The following is a 23,661-nucleotide window of genomic DNA, read 5'->3' on the forward strand; positions in this document are numbered from 1 at the left end:
GGTGCTCATCCCAACTCCCGAGCGCGTGGGCGGCTGTCGGGGTGCTCCTCCCAGGCGCTGAGGATCCTCTTATTGTACTTTCATAGCTTAAACGTGATCACATTGATAGAGTTTAATATCTTAGCGTTTGTTAATTCATTAACGTAGTCTTAGTCATGACACAGGGACAGTGGTACCAGGTAAGTGAAGACAGATTTAAAAGAAGACTCCTATCTTCCTCTGGAAGTATAGCCAACTTGAACATTGTCTACACCATATTCTAGAACTGGAATTATGAACATTTTATCTGTATGAGGAATGTTTAAAGAATTGTCCTATTGTAGATTTTTGTGGTAAAGTGGAATACTAAGTAAATAAAAATATCAATACAAGAGTCATTAGACGCTTAAATGCTGTAGTAGCAATCAAGACCCTCCCATAGGAGTTACCCAGCAGGCTTTCTTTCTCCTCCTGTTGGCCAGAATTAAATTTTGTGCTCACCCCTACTCTAGTCACTGTTAAGATGGAAGTTTAACACCGTGAAGAGGCTGTGAGGGGAGGGGCAGGGTATAATGGGCAGCCAATAATTGGTGGACAGTTGTTTTCCAGATGGCTGATCCTGCCCTTCACTGAAGCATTTACATTCAGAAGAGAAGTTGTGTTGTAATCAGTCAGCTTTGGGGGCTCCGTTTTCAAGCTTTGAGTTAGGTTGGTGACTTAGAAGAGAAAGTGGGCAGAGTGGCTTTCCTGAAGCACCAGGACTTCCCTTCTTAATGTAGTTTATGGACATCAATAGATACAGATTAATTTAGAGGCCACAGCTGGTTTTTTGCTTTTTAGAAGACTTACTTAGGAATTTTAATCTAATTAAGTTTATTCATTTATTTGTGGCATGACATTAAATTAGTTGTGGGAACTTTGTTCATAGTCTCCCTGCTAGTGAGTCAGAATGGACGTAGACGACTGTGCATGAGCTCATCTCTGTCTTCGGATTCACTTCATCTGTGTAATTCCACCTCAGAGACGTGGGGTGGCAGGAGGAGCACTGTCACAAGCAGTCTGCACAATGCAGAGCCTGCTATCTTGATTTTGCTTTTTTAAGTGGGATTTTAGATCTGCTTTTTAACTTCTTACTGCCTTGATAAATTTATTTAATGCACACACACACACACACACACACACACACACACACACAGAATACAGAATACAGACTCAGGAAATGGGTTGCTGCATCTTAACTGTTACCTGGGCAGGATGCTACCCTTAGAGACAAGTAAGATGATCACTCCTTCCTGCTTGGCTTTCTTCCTCCATCATCTGTCTTCATCTCCATCAACTCTGCAGGATACCGAGATGCCACGTTGTACCCACAGTGAGCCCTGCCTGGAGGCATAGACACTAATTTGAGGAGAGATCAAGTTAAACAGTTGGATGTATTTTCAATGCCTGGCCAGCGATTCCTATAGGTTTGAATCATGCTAGATTAAATGTGTCATTGATAACATTTGCTTCCTTTCAATGACCTTTCTGGAAACTTAATATTTATGTGTTCTCTCAAAGCTACACTGTACTATAGTATTTGTTCCCTAAAATACACATGTCCCAGATATAGAAGGAGATGAGAGCTCTCAGTTATTCTGTGAAAGTCAGAAAGGCCAGAAGTCTGTGGAGGTGTAATGCTGTCTCCCTGTTTCCCCTTAGTATCTGTGGTTTTAAAAACAAACAAAACAATAACAAGAAACCTGTCCCTAACAAGTAATGTTTTATGTTCAGCTTTTCCAGGAAGTTACATTAATCTACAGGGCTTTCTCCCAGAAAGAGTGAAAGCGCTGATATCATCAGAGGATCTCCAGGCCTGTTAACAGTAGGGCAGGTCTGGAAGGAACCGTCATAGCTACGTCTCCTAACTGAGCCGAGTGCCTATACACAGAAACTTGCTCCAGAGTTTGAAAGTGCCTACTAAGATGAACTCTAGTCTCCCTCCTCTTAGCTTTCTGTCTCATGGTGCCCAGGTCAGAAATTTATACAGTCAGAAGGGTCACAGCAGCGTGGCAGAAAGGGCAGGTGGCAGCCCATGCTCTGCTCGATAAGCCACAGACACAGCATGTCCTGGGAGCTCTACTGGCCTGAGGGAGAACTTTCTCCTCTGAACAAAGGAAACACTCCACACACCTTATCCTAAAAGGGATGGCGTTTTCTAATTGAAATCATAATTTAAATTAATGAAAGTGTTAATTTAATGAAGGGAGAACTGTAGTTTGGAAGGATGATTGAAGACATTTCTATATTTTGGTGGTGGTGATTTTAAAAACAAAGCAAAAGGATAGTACCAGAAAATCATGCCATTACAGTATTAACATGAAGTTGTCCAAGGTCAGGGTGACAAGGCATACTCCAGTAGACATAATCACGTTAAGCATGTCGATGTATAGAGTTCCCCATTCTTGTTGTATTGAGCCTACTTACAAGTATGTCTGTCGTTACAAAAGTATCTCACTAAATCTGTTGTAGTTGTAACTCATTAGACGGGTGGATTGGTGCACACAAACAACTCTCAGTGTGAGATGTTTGTAAAATACAGTTGGCTGTGGACACTTTCTGAATATCTGTAAAAGAAAAAATAACTATTAGATATTTCTAGGCCCTGGCATTACAGTTTAGCGAGAGGATTTTAAGTTTCTTGAGTAGATGGATCACCCACAGATAATAGAATTAAATTCCCCAAACATCCTTTTTTTTTTAATATTATGCCTGTTTCCCTTGGAAATTTTAACAACTCGTGTTCTATGTTTACATAGAGTTCTGTCTGTGCCCTCATTGTCTTTCTTCTCTGCCTTCCCCCATCCCTAATCCCAAGACTGGACTCTGAGTCTTACCTTTTACATTGTTTACCCTTGTTTTCACCTTTAATATTCTTCCCAGTCTACTTTTCAGATTCTGATCATTTCTTAGTTCTCCTTTCTGAGTGAACTCATACTAATGGCCTGCTCTCATTAGATAAACCACATTCAACCTCACTTTTCATAGAGAACATGCCTTTGAGACAGCAGCTGAGGTCACCCTGCGTCACCACTCTGACCTCTTAGTCTTCATTACCTTCTGCTCTTGAAGGCCCCTCAAAGAGAACATAGCAATTAATCTGAGTTTCTTCACCTTAGCCTCAGGCAGACTCTTCAGACAAGGACAAAAGCAGCCACATCCTTTACCAAAATATCACAAAAATAGTCTCTAGGCCACATAGTAAAATTCTTCTCTGAAACCTCTTGAGCCAGCAGGCCCATACAGTTTAAATCACCCTCAGCACCACCGTCTTCTGTGCTTTCTTCTAGGATAGCCCATTAAGCCCCACTTAAAGCATTCCACTGCTTTCCAAAGTCCAAAAATCTACACTCTTCTGAACAAAAGCATGGTCAAGCCTCTCACAGCAATGCCCTTGTCCTCAGTACCAACTTCTGTCTTAGTTGGGGTTTCCATTGCTGTGATGAGACACCATGACCAAGGCAACTCTTACAATAGACAACATTTAGTTGGGGCTGGCTTACAGGTTGAATGTTTCAGGCCATTACCAGCATGGCAGGAAGCATGGCAGTGTCCAGGCAGACATGATGATGAAGAAGGAACTCAGAGTTCTGCATCCTGATCCTACTGCAGCCAGGAGGAGGCGCTCTCTCTCTCTCTCTCTCTCTCTCTCTCTCTCTCTCTCTCTCATTACTTTTATATTTTTACAATCCAGTCATTACCTCCCTCATGGTCCTCCCTCCCACAGTTTCTCATACCATCTCTCCTCACCCTCTTCCCAAGAAGATGACCCCCAGTAGGCCTCCCCACTCCTGGGGCCTTAAGTCTCTTGAGGGTTAGGTGCATCTTCTCTCACTGAGGCCAGACCAGGCAGTCCTCTGCTGTATATGTGTTGGGAGCCTCAGACCAGCTAGTGTATGCTGCCTGGTTAGTGGCTTAGTGTTTGAGAGATCTCAGAGGTCAGGGTTAATTGAGACTTCTGGTTTTCCTATGGGGTCGCCCTCCTAGGAGGAGGATCTCTTAAAGCCCACCCCCACAGCTGACATACTTATTCCAACAAGGCCACACCTACTCCAACAAGGCCACACCTCCTAATATTGCCACTTCCCAATGAGTCAACCATATTCTAACCAACACAGTGACATTCTCAGTCAAACCACCAAACCTTTCATATGCAGGACCCTGAGCTACTTTGAAAAGGAAATTAGACGGGCACACCAGGTTTTTCTCTCAAGAAAATGAGCACCTCTACTTTTGCCTAGAATTAAGACTTAAGTTTCAAAGGTAGTCTATTTAGAAAATTACTGTTTTTATTTAGGATGTTGTAAACTACATATGGGAGAAATTCTAACTCATTCCAGTACCTACAAAAGTTATTAGTTATAAATGACTCTGAAGGAATTCTTATTCATGGGTGCACATTTGAATTATCTGGAGTCATTAAAGCAGCACAGTCAGCAGAGTGGAGTCAGAATCTACAAAGCGATCCTGACCATGGGCGATTACTCTATTTTTAGGTCATACAGACATTCAGTTAAAGTTTAGAACCACTGCTTTAGAGGCTCTTCATTGTCTTCAAGGACCCACACTGTCTCAGTGCTATACTTAAGATAGGCTCTACCTAGGTTCAAAGCAAAATAACCACAGCATTTAAAGACATATCTGGAGAAGAAAGGCTGACTGTGTCTTACTGGGCATCCTCCTAAAATACTGTTGCATCATACAGAATCGCCTATTAAGTTTGAAGTAATCAATGAGTTTGTTTGTTTGTTTATTTGTTTGTTCATGTGCTTGAATAGGTATCAGGCAATATGTGAAATATGCTAAAAACTATTCTTTATATGAAATTCAACTTTAATTGTTCTTTTTTATTGTTAGTGGTTTGTATTACTTTGGTTTGGTTTGGTTTGGTTTGGTTTGGTTTGGTTTGGTTTGGTTTGGTTTGGTTTGGTTTGGTTTGGTTTGGTTTGGCTTGGTTTGGTTTGGTTTGGTTTTGCCAGTTTGTCAGAAGTTAGAGTAATTTGAGAAGAGGAAAGCTCAACTGAGAAAATGCCCCAACCAGAGTGCCCTGTGGCAAACCTGGTGGGAATTGTCTTGATTAATGATGGATGTAGGAGGGCCCAGATCACTGTGGACAGTGCCACCCATGGGCTGGTAGTCCTGAATGCTACAAGAAACTCAGCCAAGCAAGCCATGAGTAACCAGCAAGCAGCACTCATTCATTGCTTCTGCTTCAGTTCCTGCCTTTATGTTCCTGCCTTGATTTCGTGCCTGACTTCGCTCAGCAATAGACTGTTACCTGGAAGTGTGGCATTAAATAAACTGTCCTCCTTCCTGAGTTACTTGTGGTGATCATCACAACAGAGACTCTGAGACAGTGTTCTTATTCCTAAATTCTGTGACTTCTGAAAATAACAAAAACAGTTTCAGAACTCCTCAGGATTTTATGTGTCCTTGACCTAAATTCCCAGCAGAGGCTCTGCCATGCCCCTCAGTTGTGGATTGGATCAAGTTCACCTTGAGAGGAGGTGTAAATGGTCTCTTGAGAAGTCAGGCACCAGAAACTTCATTCTGTCTTGCTCAGTGCTCTTACAATGTCTACAATAAAGACTTCTTGAAAATAGCTAATTTGCAGAAAATAATGTAAGCATGATTGTAAGGGATAGATATGTTTTCTTAGAAACAATTATTTTCGGAGGAGTTGGTTCAGAAGTGGCTAATACATTTCTCCAAATTATGAATGTGCAAAATCATAGTCAAAAGCCCCTGGGAAATAGGATTGGCACAATACTAATGATCTTAACTGATGACACAGTGGCTGTATTTACTGATACTCGTGAGTTACGTGAAGTGGTGGACAGTTGTGTGTATTCTGATGGATTTGGGCCATAGGTGTCACCATAACACAGAGTAAGCTGGATGCCAGCAGCATGTAAAGGCAGGCATTTTGTGCATTCCTGGTTTTAGCTACATGTAGTTAGATTGTCTAGCATTTCTTGAGAATGACATTATAAACTAGGAAATGTGAAATTCGGTACATCCTAGTTGTTCCTTGATACATAATTCTCATTGGAACCAATTCACAGTTTTAAAAACAAACATTACAATACAAGTAACTATACTGAGTTGTATTTGCCTTCTGAGTTTAGCATGCTAGAAGAGAAAAAATATAGGAAGATATGCTGTGCAGTGTTCTGTTCTTAGTGAGCATTAATGTCATACTAATTAGAGTAAACCCATTCAGTTAAGAAATTCATCCAAAGTATTCCATGTACCATTTTGCTTACTGTATATATTTTTGAATCATAGTTTCTAACTTTCCGTCAGAACTCTACATAGCTCCCTCCTCAGTGTGAGGAATGACCTGTAGAGCCCTTGATGATCGTTCTGTGGCCAGCTTCGTTGTTAGTTCTTTCCCAACTTCTCTCCAGCCTCACAGGGATAGCTCTTCAGTTCTCTCAAGGAAAGTGTGCTATCTTATACATCTTTGTTCTTTTCCTCTCCTGCCTTTTCTAACCAAAATGATTCATATGGCCACAAAATGTGCAGTTCTTTCTGGTTTCAATAGAAGTACATAATATACACAGATCTTTACTTAGTCACTTCTGGAAGCATTCAGCTCTTACAGCAGAAAGCAAGCCCCTCCCCAAACCTGCAGAAACATCTGGAAGTGGTGGGTATCCTGCTTAATTCATAGCTGCTGATTCTGCAATAAATGTGGCAGTGCCATTGAATTCACTTGAAAGCTCTCATAGGACTGGTTTCTCTGAGTATTCTCTAAATCAGGTGTTGTATCTGGCACTCGAGAAAAATTTAGGAATAAATTCATATTCTTAAAGGTTTTGTGTGCTGTGCGCGTACTTGATAGAGCAGGAATCAGTCTGACATCTTCCAGGGCCAGTAGCATTTTTCAAAGATAATAGAACTGGTATTACTGAGAGGTAGGGTTCCTATAAACCAGTGAGCACGGTGGACATATGGATACCTCAGAGAACTTTTCCTCTCATTTTCCCAAAAATGTCATAACTGTTTGTATTTGTATTAGCAAGAGAAGTATCCCAGTGGTTCTAGTACTCGGCTCCCATTACCATGTGTAACTCAGGGTGTTTCTTATTCCATTTCTTGACCCTCAACTTGGATTCAATGCAGACTTCTATGGGGATCATTCACCTTAGAGAATGGTGATACAAGTGTCTTATTTCATCCTCATATGGCCAATTATCTTTAAAACAGTAAAACAAAACAACAACAAAAGCAACCCTTGGCCTAGGTCTTTCTGTCTGGGTCAGCCATTGTGTTGGGTGTCTGCTTCTGGTGCCAGGAAGAGCTCACAGATGGTCTTGCCCAGACAATAGCACCATGAAATACTTCAATAAAAGCCCCTGGTACAAACTGGGTGATTTCATCCATTGGTCTGATCACATACAAATGTGGCAAAAAGGAAAACTGTCTTTAATAATGTTATCATCTGGGCTCACTGGCTTGGTGGAAGAGGGAGCACATTGCCGTTACAAAAGATTATTCAGGTTGCCTGATTATAAAAAAACAGCATGAAGGTCTAAAAGATAGGAACATAGCTCTAACAGAGTCATTTAAACTCATACACGCAGGCCCTTCTAGAAGAGAGCATTTTCCCAGATACAATGTTTAAGACACACAGCCCATAACAACACTTCCATATCTCCTGAATTTCAATAGAGCTAAGAACTTACTGAGATATGCAGTATGCATTTTATCTATATAAAGGGAAATTATAGAGCTTTTACAGATAGTCTTTAATAGTGTAGATCAGGAAGACTTGACTTCATAACTTGTTCTTCCTTTGCTCACCTGCCACTCTCCCGTACATGTGCACACACACACACACACACACACACACACACACACACACTAGCTTGGCTAGAGTGGTTGGCTAGCAAGCTTCAGAGATCTGTGACCATGTATCATCACCACTGGATCACGTCACACACAGCTGCAGCTGGATGAGACGTTGGTGCTGGGGTCCAAAGCTGGGTTTTTATGTGTGAGCAGCAGGCACTTCACTACCTGAGCCATCTCCCCAGCCAACCCTTTTGCTTTTTTAAAAATCTCTTCCCTAGTATGTTATTCACATGATAATCTTATTTTCTTAGAAAAATATAATCCTATGTCCTTGTAGAAAATCCAAAAAAAAAATTATAATCCCATAATGTTTTTCAAAGTCAAGGTTACTTTAAAAAAAAATTACTTACATGTTGCAATCTTATTTTTCCAGTTAGTCATCTGTTACATGTCTGTGAATTGTCCTTCAACAGAATATTCTTAAAGAATATTTAGGGTTCGTGTGTGTATATGTGCTGTCCTTGGATGTTTGACTAATATCTTCAGTTGTTTTTGTATGCACCCATGGTTCCCTGGAACAACTTCCTAGGATTATGTTAATAGTATAATGTAGCGGTATATTTTCCCCGCAAGTTGGGAGGAGCTAAGGTGAGAGGAGTATGGAGAGGAAGAGGAGGAGTGAGGAGAGGAAGAGGAGGAGCTAGGAAGGAAGCAGAGATGTAGGAGCGATGGAGAACCATGCATGTGTTGGGAGTAGCCCTAGGTAACAACTTATATCTAGGTTAGTTAATTGGTTTACACTTCTGATTGTGTGGGCATCTTGTTATTTGAGCATTACCAAATATATAAAGCTATTGGACAATCTTTAAACATTAGAGTCTCATTTTCTACCAGGTACCACATGGATGGCGGGATGGTCTGGGCAGTGCCCAGCCTTGAGGAGACAGTGTGGAAGATTGGCAGAGCCATCTCCCATGCCTGAGCCAAGGCAGCCACTGCTTGTGACCTCAGGCCTAGCATAGTTGGGAACATGGCAGTGGCTCCGTAACTACAAGCCAAATCAGGTGCTGCCATTTTAAATGATTACTTCAACAGTATAAAACAACAGTTAACATTTATAAAGTGTTTATTAAGCCAGACTGTGTCTTTTATCAAGACTCTCCTATAATTCAATCCCCTAATAATTATAGAACATACTAAATAGTATTACTATCTTATAGTTGGGCTCAAAGAGTTGCTGACTGGTAAAGCCATAAAGGTGGTATTTGGCAGGCCTCTTCCACACTAATGCTAGGGCTGTAGCATTCATAGTCCAGCTTGTTCTCCAGTACAGCTGCTCAACTGTTCCACATACCCATACCTTGTAACTTAATGCAGTGTAAAATGTAGTTGTTATGTTCCTTTTCTATTTTTCCTGATGCTGTCTTCCAGGGCTATTGCCATATGCTTCTGGCTTGGGTTTCATTCACACCGAATGCATATGTGTGTGTGTGTGTGTGTTTTACCCTGTGTATACCACAGCTTCCTCAGAGCATCTGCAGCCTTCCTCCTTCTCATCAAGGCTTTCCGTTTCCTGTGCTTCCCACTTCTTGTTCACCCATCTGTTCAAGCAAGACTGGGCGCCTTTCCTGTCTCTAGCTGCTATTCTTGGCTGGTTCCTGCTGCTGCTGTCAGTGTTGGCTCCCATGTCTGCTTGTCTTGTGATCTGAGGACACTCTTAGAAGCTGAGCAGAACCCACCCCATGACCCTTCTTGTCTCACTTTGCTGCCCTGAAACATGGTCTCCATTAGGGACAGTGGATACAGTATACTGCAGGTCAGACCCCAGCATCTAACACATTACTGGAAGGAAGGATGGAAGAGAGGACTTTCTGCCCATCTGAAGCTCCAGCTCCTCCCAGTTCTCTGACTTGACTTCATTACTGGTTCCTTCTTTGCTCACCTGCCACTCTCCTATCTCCTGCATGCACACACACGCACACGCGCACACACGTAACTTTGCTGACTGGATCCTTGTTTCCTGAAACATGCTTTTCCATCATTGCTTCTGATTCTCCTCCTTCAATACCTTCAGAATTCTATGATCTAGAAGGCATGCTCTCATCTCCATGTTAGAAGTTGTCTCCTCTGTCCAGGTCTATGGAGAGTCCTCCTGCATCTTCTCCAGAGCTTCTTACTCCTTTCTTGACTTTAAAAACATACAGACCATGTCTTCTTCTAAACCCATAGAGGCCAGGGGCCCACATCTTAACTGGTATTGTAGTTTCTGCATGGCTTAACATAATGTAAATGAATGTATTTATTAAACAAGTTGCTAAGTAAGTGAATAAATGATAAACTACAAAACCTTATACTGCTATTTACGAAATATCAAAAAGCAATGAAGCATTTGATATAACTAATATAGGAAAGATGTATTTTATAAACAACCAAATTTCATAATATTTAGCCAATTTAACACCCCTATAGATATGCCTTTTTTCTTTTAAGTAGGGCCTCACTGTGTAGCCCCGGCTGACCTTGAACTCCCAGCAATCTTCCTGCCTCACTTTCTAAACCTAACTGTTCTGAACATTTTAGAAAGGAAATAATGTAGTAAGCCACTAGAAGTTAGGACTCTCCATTACAGTTGGTAAATGTGTGTTAGAAGAAACTGAGATCTTTGCTAGGAAAGCCATAGGGCATGAATGTGACTGCACCCAGGGAAGAAAGGGGATAGCGGGCCAAGTGACCTGGTTCTTGGTTAGCTGCCTAACTTGGAGCATGCATCCTCAGAGAACATGGCTGACAGAGGGATATCTGTCAGTAAATGACATGATCTGCCACACAGGTTTGTTGTGGAGAATAAACGGATTCATACATGCAAAGCTCATTGTCCACTATTTTTAATATCACTCTCCAAAAAGTTAGATGTTAGCTTTTTCTCTTTTCTAGTAAAGTAGCCCCTGCCCTCTAATTCTTACCTATAGGCCTTCCAAATACCCTTTACTGTGGTCTGTAGGTAGCCTAGCCTCAGCCTCAGGTGTCCATTTCTTGCCTTGTATATGAATTTACTCTTCAGGCAATCTTATCTCCTTTATTGAACTTTTGCCACATGAAGTTTGTTTGGTTTTTTGTTTGTTTTTTGTTTGCTTGTTTGTTTGTTTTGTCTTTTATTTCTTGGCATTTCTCACTGACACTCACATTTTTGTTACTGTGTGGTAGCAGGAAGCATGACACAGTGGGTTCCGACATCATATCCTTCTTTCTACTCTAACTGGTCCCATGCGGGATGGAAAAATAACAAATCAACATACCACCAAGTATCCCGAGAAGCCCTTCAGTGGCTGGGAAAGGCTATTAGAGGCAAAGGCAGATTCTGCGCTCAGGATGGAGGAGGCTCAGCAAGTGTGGTCCGTTACAGGCCACAGATGAGCAGTAGGTGGACTTGATGTCCTTTAACACCAAATACCTGAAAAGTGAAATCCTATCATTGTCTTTAATTTGTAACTAAGTAGCTCATGGGGATTGCTAAGATTTCTAAAGTTTCCTCACAGTTCTGGCTGCCCATTCTCCCACCAAAACTGTTACCAGTATTATAACCTTTTTCCTTCTTAGAACAGACATGTTTCTTAATTGCCATTTTGTAATTTATAAAGTATAAGATATACCTAACATCCAGTACATCATCTTTGACAATTAAATAGAACACCAGAACACCCTGTCATCTATCCTAACTTAAAAGACTTATAAATCCATATGTTATGTCCTGGTTTAGCTAGTATACTATCTGAGAACTATCTTCTCAAAATATATTTTCTCAGTGGTAAATAGCCTGGGTTGGCTATGAGAATATAAGTGGTCTTTCAATCCTGTTAGAAATCTGAGAACGAGCAACATTATCTGAAAATACAGGAAGCCTAACTCAGCTTCCAGAACTGAGACAAGCTGTAGAGACAGTTGCCTTCCCATACAGCCCTAGTCAGGAGGGTGGAGCATCAGTCCTCTGTCTTCTGGTCCAGGGTAATTTGACAGACCTTTGAAAAACAGGAATTATTAAGGACTAGCTTATTCTGTCTCAGAACTAAGCTGCCCTAACCTGTAACTTGTTTCCTCTCAAGAATGGTACAGGTCTGCAGGAGAGATTGGCAATTTCTGTCCAGTGGCCACCTAGCCACAATGTACTACCTCTCCTGGAGATAGAGACACTCAATGTCTTCTTTGAACCCACAAAAGAGGGCTCTTCATAACTTCTTCAAGCTGAATATGGGCGTCAACATATCTTTGAAGTAGGGGAGGGGAGGGGAAATGGGGGAATTTGTTGGCCTTAAAAAGGCCACACCAACAATTACTTTAGTCTCTAATGTCTGTGTTCTGACTGGCTGAAAATCCAAGAGATCAGGAGTTCAGAGCAGGTCAGTCCAGCATGTCTGAGGATGAGACTCACCAAGGCTGTATATTCTGTAATATACAAATTTGCTTTTTCTAGGGTGTAATTTCCCTCCTTGTGTTGGCGTTTCCATCTGTTATCCTTTATAGGGCTGGATTTGTGGAAAGATACTCTATCTATGGTAATTGAGAGTTTTGCTGGGTATAGTAGTAGCCTGGGCTAGCATTTGTGTTCTCTTAGTCTGTATGACATCTTCTAGCTTTCATAGTCTCTGGTGAGAAGTCAAGTGTAATTCTTATAAGCCTGCTTTTATATGTTACTTGACCTTTTCCCCTTACTGCTTTTAATATTGTTTCTTTGTTTTGTGCATTTGGTGTTTTGACAATTATGTAATGGGAGATATTTCTTTTCTGGTCCCATCTATTTGGAGTTCTGTAGGCTTCTTATATGTTTATGGGTATCTCTTTCTTTAGTTTAGGGAAGTTTTCTTCTATAATTTTGTTGAAGATATTTACTGGCCCTTTAAGTTGGGAATCTTCACTCTCTTCTATACCTATTATCCTTAGGTTTGGTCTTCTCGTTGTGTCCTGGATTTCCTAGATGTTTTGGGTTAGGAGCTTTTTGCATTTTGCATTTTCTTTTTCTGTTGTGTCAATGTTTTCTATGATATCTTCTGCACTTGAGATTCTCTCTTCTATCTCTTGTATTCTGTTGGTGATGCTTGTGTCTATGACCCCTGATCCCTTTCCTAGGTTTTCTATGTCCAGGGTTGTCTCCCTTTGTGATTTCTTTATTGTTTCTATTTCCATTTTTATATCCTGGATGGTTTTGTTCAACTTCTTCACCTGTTTGGTTGTGTTTTCCTGTAATTCCTTAAGGGATTTTTGTGTTTCCTCTTTAAAGGTTTCTAGCTGTTTACCTGTGTTCTCCTGTATTTCGTATTTCTTTAAGGGAGTTATTTATGTCCTTCTTAAAGTACTCTTATCAACATCATGAGATGTGATTTTAAATCAGTCTTGCTTTTCCGAAGTGTTAGGGTATCCAGGGCTTGCTGTGGTGGGAGAACTGGGTTCTGATGATGCCAAGTAGCCTTGGTTTCTATTGCTTTTGTTCTTGCCCTTGCCTCTCGCCATCTGGTTATCTCTGATGTTAGCTGGTCTTGCTGACTCTGTGGCTTGTCCCTCCTGTAAGCCTGTATGTCAGTACTCCTGGGAGACCAGTTCTCTCCAGGAGGAATTCGGGTATGGAGCGCTCTGGCACAGGGTCAGCTCCTGGTGCAGACGGAAACCTGAAGGATCCTGTCCCAGGCTGCTCCTCAATTCCTGTGTCTTGAGGGATCCGGGCCAGTCCCTCTGAGCAGAAGTGGTGATCTTACCTGTGCTCACAGGTGTGTCTACACTCATGGGAGACCCGCTCTGTCCCAGTGGTATTTGGATATGGAGTACTGCAGCACAGGATCAGCTCCGGGTGCTGTCCACATGAAGTTTTGAAACTAGAAACTAGTATTTTCTGACAGTGAATCGTAAAATTCTGTTCTTTAAGCCTGTTTCATTGTTTTAGCTTAATGTTTAAAAAGAAACTGTATGACTTGACTTACTGGGTGCATGTTCTGCCAGTAATCTCTATGCATATTCATTTCCTTCTCCCACCATTTCTGGCAGACAGAGGTGTAAAGAAGAATTAAAGAATTTGTTCAAAGTTATTCAGCTAGTAAGTGGGGAAAAATGGATTTTGAACTCAATGTCTACACGAGAATTTCATCATGACCTCACCACACTCCTTCCTATGACTGAAAGTAGACCATGCAAGCAAGAGTAAACACAGTGAGGGCTTCCTCTCAGGACCTTAAGTGGTTGTTTTCATATGACCTCAGGGTGATTGAGCAAGCATTTCTTTTGTATTCTAGAAGGCCAGTGTAATGAAAGCGAGTGAATGAAGCTGCCTTGCAGAGAGTATTGTTAGCTGGAAGGAGTGCACAGCACGAGACACTAGGATAGAGATTAAAGTGGCTTCTGACAGCTTCAGAACTGCAGTTATATAATATGAGGAGAGTGAGCAGCAAGCCACCCTTTGTTCCCACGTGGTCCCGGTTCTATTTATAAGTTCTGAGTGATAGCTGAAGGCTTTAAGAATGTTTTTCACATTCAGCAGCCTCAGTAGGAATGAGAAACTGTATTTCAGACTGGCAAATATAAGAGGTTCTTGGCCCTTTGCATCTGCTTCAGCCAGTCTCTGTCAGCTTCCCTTGAAAATGAAGTTTGAATGAATAAATTTGCCTTTTCCACAGTGTTTGTGTGGACACAGATTCAGTTAGGTTCTAGGTTTGTAACAGAGCTCTGCATGAAAACGAAAACTGGGAAAATTGCACTTTCTTATCCTTCTAAATTTAGCAGCCAAGTACCCAGGGCAACTCACACAGTTTCAAACACTGTACTGCCCATGGTCTCTATCAGATGGTGATAGTATCTAGCATGGCAGAGCAGCAGAGCATGAACCAAGAGGACCTGTGAGCTGTGAACACTTCTCCAGCTGCCCAGTGCCTCAAACTAGAAGACCACATGTCTCTCCTCTAAAATGTGTCCCTCCCAGCTTTCCAAACGCTTCTGAATAAGAGTGTCTACCAGGGACTAAAGTTCCTAAGGACTACTGTGTTTTAATGGATGTTGTTGCTAATCTAGTAAACTATTACCCTGAGTAAATGGAGTTGATTTTAAACCAGGAAGCTTCACTTTTCTGGTGTTTTTTGTGTACTCTTGAGTTGTCAACACACTAACTACTAGCTACAACCAGACTCTAGCTTGAGTCCAGGGCTCGATGCTGTTTGAGTTTGTTAATATAACTAAAATATGACTCGGTGAAGGCAGCAAGAGGCTGTGGCCAAGATTCCCAGAGCAAGGTTTCTTGTTTCATATAAGACCTGTGCTCTCTACTGTACAGTCAGCTTTCATGTCCCAGCTCCTTACCACTTTAAGTGCCTTGGGAGCAAAGTTTGAGTTTATCTCTTCCAGAGGGTTGCGCTCCCACCAGTGCTAAAGAGGGAGATGGCCATGGCCACATGACTTGTCAGTGACAAGACAGGAATAGAACTTAAGTTTCTCTCATTCAACTGTCTCTTGATGCATAAGGGGCAGCTCCAGGATTTAGCATCATAAAGCTCTGTTACTCCCTTTGGTTTGTGAGTTAAGAACTTGGACAGGATTCATTAGACTGGGCTTTGCTCCAGGTAATATTAACTGAGTCTCTTTCTTGCCTGGCTATAGCTAGGATGGACTAAAAGATGCCAGAACAACATTTTAACGTGTCTAGAGTCTCACTGCTTCTCCTATGGCCGTTCTTCCACCATGATTCTCTCTCAGATGCTCTAACATGAGCCGTGTATGTAACCACGGAAGGAAGGTGATCTTCCTTTAGGGAAAGCAAAATTTGCCAAGCTTCTTAAACTTTCCCCAACTTGACATAGTTTGACTTTTCTGCAGTCTCCAAATTAAGTCAGTGAGGCCAGTACAGATGCAAGAAGAGGGATTCTTGCAGGCTAGTGAGGCCATATGCACTTTCAAAGAGAAGGAATATATGGTGCCATCTCCACAGATTGACTGCAGCTGTCACAGACCAAGAAATGCAGTCTTCACTAATTGCCATACAGAACAGAGATGTGGAAAAGGATAGACAAGGGGGAGAGAGAGAAGCAGCCTGAAACAGCCCATGCTTTTTCACCTTGATGCCCAGTTGGAGTTGGATAGGTAGCTCTGCCTATACCCATTAGCACCCTTTGGTTGAGCTCCTGGTGTTCTTTATCCTTACTGGAGAGTAGGGGCAGCTGTTGAACTTCATAGGAGACATAAAGAACACGAGAAGTGCTTGAATCATCCTGCAGTAGACATTTTACAGTTCACTTTTTGAGCACTGCTGCCTGGCCTTGTGTCACACATTTCAGTACATATTGCTGAGACCTCTTGGGGTTGCAGTTCAAATCAGTGCTTTTCAGTGCTGCATACATGTGTCTTCAAAATGCAGCACACCTACAGGGGACCTTTTCAACTATAATTTCCACCCAACTAGTCAAATTATAATTACTCTTTACAGAAGACGAGAAATGCCTCAGGAGGTCTCTCTCCCTTTTTGTTCATGGCACAGAGGACTTTTATATAAGAGCAAAGGCATCTGAGACTGGAAAACCCTTGCTCTCACTTGTGGGAGCCCTAGCCACATCCTTGCTTTTCTACTCTGTCTTGGCTAAAGTCTCCCAAATTATATGGAGTATTCCCTTTTTCTGAGATAAAACTCCCAAAGTATTACAAACTTCTCTAGGAAATTGTTCACATGATTAATTTTTTCCTTCAAAATGAAGACTTTATCTCCTCTTCCTCTTCCCCCTCCTCTTCTTCCTCTTCTTCCTCCTTCTCCTCCTCCTCCTCTTCCTCTTCCTCCTCCTTTTCCTTCTTCTACTTAATTTTTTTTGCAATTTAATGACTCTGCCCAGGGTACCTTTTTCTAGAAACAATCAAACAAAATGCCCCCAGCTTCATATCAAGAGAGGAAATGTAAGAATAGCTACTTATCAGCTGCTGGGAAAGCTCGAGTTTTTAAGAGATTATCATTGTCTAGACAATGATAAGATTTCTGTGACAAAGTCACAGAGGTCTTTAGTTTCTCTCTCTTTCTCCTCTCTCTCCTCTCTCCTCTCTCTCTCTCTCTCTCTCTCTCTCTCTCTCTCTCTCTCTCTCTCTGTGTGTGTGTGTGTGTGTGTGTAGAAAAATGGAATTGCCTAGGAAATATAGGGTAGTGAACCCCAGTTTTCCATTTTAATTTTTATTGCTTAGTATTTTTAAAGACATTAATAGTTGACCACACAAAACCAACTCCATGTTTTGTTGTGGGCTTTCTGTTTCATCTTGTTTTGGCATTTATGACTTACTGCTTTTTTTTATTTTTTTATTTTGATTTTTGTTTTGTTTTGTTTTGTTTTGTTTTAAAGAGGAGAGAAAGAGCATAAAACCTGTGGGTAGGGAGGTGGAAAAAAGCCAAGAGAAGCTGAGGGAGGGAACACATGATGAAAATATCTTGTATGAAGTAAAATGTATATTTTATGTATGTTTTATGCAACTTTGTATGTTTATAGATAGCCAAAGGATAGAATCTAATTAGGAATACTTGAGATTCTGTTTGTTTGTTTGCTTGCTTGTCTCACCTTTTTATTGATTCTTTGTGAGTCTCACATCATGCATCCCAATTCCACAAATCTCCCTGTTTCTTCATATCCTCCCTCTGCCCTTGTATATGTGGGGAGCCCCCCCAAAAAAATAAAAAATTAAAATTAAAAAATTTGAACCTGGAAAAATCTCCTTGTGGAAGCTGTAGTGTGTCACAGTGTGTCACACAGTGCACCTTCATCCACACACCTGCACTTGCAGATGTTCACTGCAATGAGTCTTACTGGTCTGGTTCACAGCCTCTGGTTCTGCTAACCCATCAATACTGGATCCTCACTGGGACTCCTCTCAAATACCTTGTTGTTGCCCTATATCTTGGAGAACCTGTAGCTTTGGATCTGCAGAACCTATACTTTCACACACGCCAGCAGTTCATAGATGGGGTAGATGTTGGGTGGGCCAAGTCATACCCTGTATCTTGGCCTGAATGGTAGCTGAATTGGTAAGCCAGCCAGCTCTCCTGAACGCGCACCTTCAGGGGGAGCTTTCTAGCACTGCTTTGGCTCACACACCCCATGCTGCAGCTGACATGAGCAAGGTCAGCTCTCCATGGCTCATGCCTCAGAACTGGCTCACCTGTGCCCCTGCCACAAGCTCTACTGTGCTGTCCAGGCAAGGGGCAGGGCTCTCTCAAGTGCTGCAGCTGGTGAGAGATGGGGCCAGCTCTCCAGAGTGCTACAACCATTGAGGGGCCTGGTTCAGCTCTGCATAGCCCTTGGACACCTACTTAGTCTCAGGTGGCAGCCCAGACATCTGCATGGTGTTTAGTGGTAATATGAGCCACAGACCCCTGTTGCTGCATAGCCACAGACACTGACATGGTCTCAGCTGCAACATGGGCTAGGACTGCACCATGGCCTCGGGTGGCAGGGCAGGCTACTCACATGAAGCTGTTCCTCTCCATCCTCATGTCTCCAATTCCACCTCTCTTTGTGATGCTCAAACTGTTCCATTTTTCTCTCTCCCCTCTGTCTACCACCTACATGCACATTGCAGTAGCCTCTGGTTGTCTTCTACATCTCATGGTATGGTGGCAGGTGGGTCTCTGTATGTTTTCAGCCCACCTGCACCTTGAGTTGTTTTTTAATCTCTTTTTTTACTCATTTTGATGATAATGGCAGTAGTGGGCTTTTCTTTTTTTTTTCTTTTTTCTTTTTTTTTTTGTTTCTGTCTATATATGGTGGCTGTACATTGTGGTGCAGACCATTAATCCTAGCACTTAGGATTCAGAGGTGGATCTTTATGAGTTCAAAGCCAGTCTGGTCTACATAGAGAGTTCCTGGCTAGCCAGGGCTACAAAGTAAGACCTTGTCTCAAAAATAAAACAACAATAAAAATATGAAAAAAGTTAAAATCACATATAGTACTTAACTTTTTATTTGTCTTTATCTCTTTGGTATTAGGAAGAAGAATTAGAAGCCCAGATTTCCTTCCTGCAAGGACAGCTGAATGACCTAGACGCCATGTGCAAGTATTGTGCGAAGGTCATGGACACGCATCTTGGTAGGTGAACTACATTGCCCCTTGAAAGAACATTGGTCAGACGAGTGACGGTGGCACTGCTGTGTGCTAGGCCCACAGTGAATTCACTTGCTGAGTGAATCCTGTCCTTCACTTCTCACAAAAACCCCTGTGGTGGAGAAACTGTAGCTACCTACATTGCACTGATGCAGAAACAAGGACAGAGAGTAAACTGTGCTGAGATCCATCACAGGTAAGCAGAGTAGGAATTCAAACCAAAGGGAAATGAATGGACACTTTGCCTCCTAACTGCCACACTGCTGGTGGATGTGTCTGTTTCCAGCAAATAAAAAGGCTGAGCTCTTGAAACCAGTCAGATACATTGCTTGGGCCACCAGTCTGCAAGCACTAATACAGTTCTTAATTTGATAATGCTTTCTCTGGTGTATGAGCTATCCGTCATAAGTGCAGGACTCTGATTATGTGAGTCATAAATGTGCCACACCAAGAGATCTTCTGGAATTACCGTTTGTGAAGGTCCCATGTTTATGTTGTCTGCTAAGGCACTTTGTGTTCCTGCAGTAAGTGTGTGCTGCTTGTAGAAGCCTCCGTGTGGGTAGTACTCCTTGTTCTCAGCCCATGTGCAATACGCTGCTCTAGGATAACATGGCAGCATGGCAGCACCAGCCATTGTAAAAAGTCAGCGCACACTCACACACTCACACACACACACACGCACTCACACACGCACTCACACACACAGCATGTTCATCTCTGAGAGGAAACCAGAGGGTGTCCAACAAAGCCTCCTCCCACCAGCAGTTCCTGCAGGTGTCACTCATCCTTGGAGTCTGCTCTGGTGATGAATTCTCTACCCTCAGACCCCGTCAAGCAGTCTTTTAAGCCTGTGAGGTCATGAGTCTGTAACAAGTGACCAACAGGGCTGTCATTTGGATTAGCCTGACCCATGTTGACTTCAAGTGAGTAATAGTCTTAAGATGTGGAAGATACCAGTCTAAATTGCCTCCTGAAGCAACTGGCCAGGGCCTGCTCTATTCCAAGCCATTTTCTCCTCCCAAGCCTCTATTGGGAAAAATGGGGAAGAGGCAAAGGTAGTAGACTGTCCTGGTGGGATCTGCAGATCAGCAGAGAGGCTGCTGTCTGCCACAACCATAACCACAGCCCAGTGTGTCTGGTTCTTCTCCTTCCAAACCCTTTACATACTTGGTACTTGATGATTGTTTTAAAAGCATATGAGACCAGGTTTATATGCCTCTTCATATTCTCATAATGTGATCCTACTTGGAAATGCATCAACAAGAAGCAGTGGGTATGAGGAGGTGGCTCACTGGGTAAAGCACTGGCCCCACAAGCCTAAGAACTTGAGTGCACATTCCCAGAACTGTAGTTTAAAATAAAGTTGCACATTAACACAAGCCTCCATAGTCACAAAGGCACTTCCACGGAGAGATGGGAGGCAGAGGCAGGAGAATCACCAGAAGTTTCTGGGCTAACTGACCTGCCATAAACAGCTGGGAAGACTGTCTCACTCAGTTAGAAAGGCAAGGACTGAGCGTGGGACATTGTTTTCTGACCTTTATGTCCTCTGTGGCACAGGTATACACACACACATCTGCACAGCACACATATGCACAAAAGAATATAAAGCACTTACGAAGTAGTTTATATAGAAATAATGTGTGCTAGATGATTAACTTTGTTGTTTATATATAATTTAATTTTAAAGTGTCGGTGTGTGAATGTTCAGTTTCTTAGCTACTTGAGTCAGTGATGCTTTTATTATTTTGCATTTGGTTTTAAGTAAAAACTGCTTGGGAGAAAGATTTACCAAAACTTGAAAGAAATCCTTCTAGTTAATCCCCCAGTGGTTTGCTATACATGGCAGCTTGTAAAGCTGCTTTACTAATGCCTCAGAATGCCTGAGCAGCCTTTTCTCTGACTTTGGTCTTTTTTTTTTTCTTTTTTTAAATTGGATATTTTATTTACATTTCAGATGTTATCCCCTTACACCATTTCCCCCACCCAGGAACTCCCTATCCCATCCCCTCTCCTCCTGCTTCTATGAGGATGTGCTCCCCCCATCCCCCACCCCCACTGGGCATCCAGCCTTCATGGGACGAAGGATCTCCTCTTCCACCTATGCAGACAAGGCCATCTTCCCCTATATATACAGCTGAAGCCATGGGTCCCTCCCTATGTGCTCCCAGGCTGGTGGCTTAGACCCTGGGAGCTCTGGTTGGTTGGTATTGTTGCTCTCCTCATGGGGCCACAAACCCTTTCAGCTCCTTCAGTCTTCTCTCTAACTTCTCCATTGGGAACCCTATGAGTTCAATGGCAAGCTGTGAGCATCTGCCTCTGAATATGTCAGACTCTTGCAGACCTCTGAGGAGACAGCTATATCAGGCTCCTGTCAGCATGCACTTCCTGACTTTCACATCAGCATCTACCTTTGGTGACTGCACATGGGATGGATACCCAGGTGGAATGGTCTCCAGACGGCCCCTCCTTCAGTTTCTGTCCCACACTTTGTCTCCATATTTGCTCCCTTGAGTATTTTGTTACTCCTAAGAAGGACTGAAGAAGCACCCACACTTGGTCTTCCTGTTTCATGAGCTTCATGTGGTCTGTGAGTTGAATCTTGGGTATTTCAAGCTTCTGGGCTAATATCCAATTATCAGTGAGTGAATGCCATGTGTGTTCTTTTATGATTGGGTTATCTCACTCAGGATGATATTTTCTAGTTCCATCCATTTAGCTAAGAATTTCTCTAATTCATTGTTTTTAATAGCTGAATAATACTCTATTGTGTAAATGTGCCACATTTTTTTGTATCCATTCCTCTGTTGAAGGACATCTGGGTTCTTTCCAGCTTCTGGCTATTATAAATAAGCCTGTTATAAACATAGTGGAGCATATGTCCTTGCTATGTGTTGAAGCATCTTTTGGGTATATGCCCAGGAGTGGTATAGCTGGATCCTCAGGTAATCCTATGTCCAATTTTCTGAGGAACTGCCAGACTGATTTCCAGAGTGGTTGCACCATCTTGCAATCCCACCAACAATGGAGGAGTGTTCATCTTTCTCCACATCCTCGCCAGCATCTACTATCACCTGAGTTTTTGATCTTAGCCATTCTTACTGGTGTGAGATGGAATCTCAGGGTTGTTTTGATTTGCATTTTCCTGATGACTAAGGATGCTGAACATTCAAGGCCCATACCTAAACATAGTAAAAGCAATATATAGCAGACCAGTAGCCAACATCAAACTAAATGGAGAGAAACTTGAAGCAATCCCACTAAGATCAGGGACTAGACAAGGCTGCCCACTCTCTCCCTACCTATTCAATATAGTGCTAGAAGTCCTAGCCAGAGCAATTAGACAAAAAAAGGAAGTCAAAGGGATACAAATAGGAAAGGAAAAGGTCAAAATATTACTATTTGCAGATGATATGATAGTATACTTAAGTGACCCCAAAACTTCCACCAGAGAAATCCTAAACCTTTTATAAATAAAAAAAAAAAAAAAAAAAAACTTCAGCAAAGTGGCTGGCTATGAAATCAACGTAAACAAATCAGTAGCCTTCCTCTACTCAAAAGACAAACAGGCTGATAAAGAAATTAGGGAAATGACATGTTTCACAATAGTCACAAATAATATAAAATACCTTGGTGTGAATCTAACCAAGCAAGTGAAAGATTTATATGACAAGAACTTCAAGTCTCTGAAGAAAGAAATTGAAGCAGATCTCAGAAGATGGAAAGATCTCCCATGCTCATGTATCGGCAGGATTAATATAGTAAAAATGGCCATCTTGCCAAAAACAATCTATAGATTCAATGCAATCCCCATTAAAATCCCAACTCAATTCTTCACAGAGTTAGAAAGAGAAATTCTCAAATTCATTTGGAATAACAAAAAAAAAAAAAAAACAGGATGGCAAAAACTATTCTCAACTATAAAAGAACTTCTGGAGGAATCACCATCCGTGACCTCAAGCTGTACTGCAGAGCAATAGTGATAAAAACTACCTGGCATTGGTACAGAGACAGGCAGGAAGATCAATGGAATAGAATTGAAGACCCAGAAATGAACCCACACAACTATGGTCGCTTGATCTTTGTCAAAGGAGCTAAAACCATCCAGTGGAAAAAGGACAGCATTTTCAACAAGTGGTGCTGGTTCAACTGGAGATCAACATGCAGAAGAATGCAAATCGACCCATTTGTATCTCCTTGTACACAGCTCAAGTCCAAGTGGATAAAGGACCTTCACATAAAACCAGATACACTGAAACTAATAGAAGAGAAGGTGGGGAAGAACCTTGAATACTTGGGCACAGGGGAAAAGTTCCTGAACAGAACACCAATGGCATATGCTCTAAGATCAAGAATTGACAAATGGAACCTCATAAAATTGCAAAGTTTCTGTAAGGCAAAGGACACTGTCAATAGGACAAAACAGCAACCAACAGATTGGGAAAAGATCTTTACACATCCAATAGAGGGCTAATATCCAATGTATACATAGAACTCAAGAAATTAGACTCCAGACAACCAAATAACCCTATAAAAAAAAATAGAGTATAGAGCTCAACAAAGAATTCTCAATTGAGGAAACTCGAATGGCCGAGAAGCATCTAAAAACTTTGATCTTTTAACCAGTGCTAAGGGAGCATTTCTGGAGGCATGGGGAGGGGGCAGGGCTTCATTCAAATGGAAAGAAAAGCCCATGCCAACTGGGAGTGTCCAGCTACCTGCAGGGGTAGGTTTGTTCTGTGCATC

The 23,661-nt window shown here is 42.0% G+C and overlaps 1 protein-coding gene across 3 annotated transcripts in view; it reads left to right on the plus strand.

Moving 5' to 3' along the window:
- Nucleotides 1-23,661, plus strand: part of Tbc1d5 (TBC1 domain family member 5) — a 441,474-nt gene that overhangs the window by 393,066 nt on the left and 24,747 nt on the right. For all 3 annotated transcript variants that reach the window (XM_028766551.1, XM_028766553.1, XM_028766552.1), the window contains one exon: nt 18,801-18,900. In XM_028766551.1, the coding sequence (XP_028622384.1) occupies nt 18,801-18,900 (100 nt within the window). The remainder of the gene's footprint in view (nt 1-18,800; nt 18,901-23,661) is intronic.

Source organism: Grammomys surdaster, unplaced genomic scaffold (assembly GCF_004785775.1).
Source record: "Grammomys surdaster isolate TR1022 unplaced genomic scaffold, NIH_TR_1.0 169, whole genome shotgun sequence".
Classification (NCBI taxonomy): domain Eukaryota; kingdom Metazoa; phylum Chordata; class Mammalia; order Rodentia; family Muridae; genus Grammomys; species Grammomys surdaster.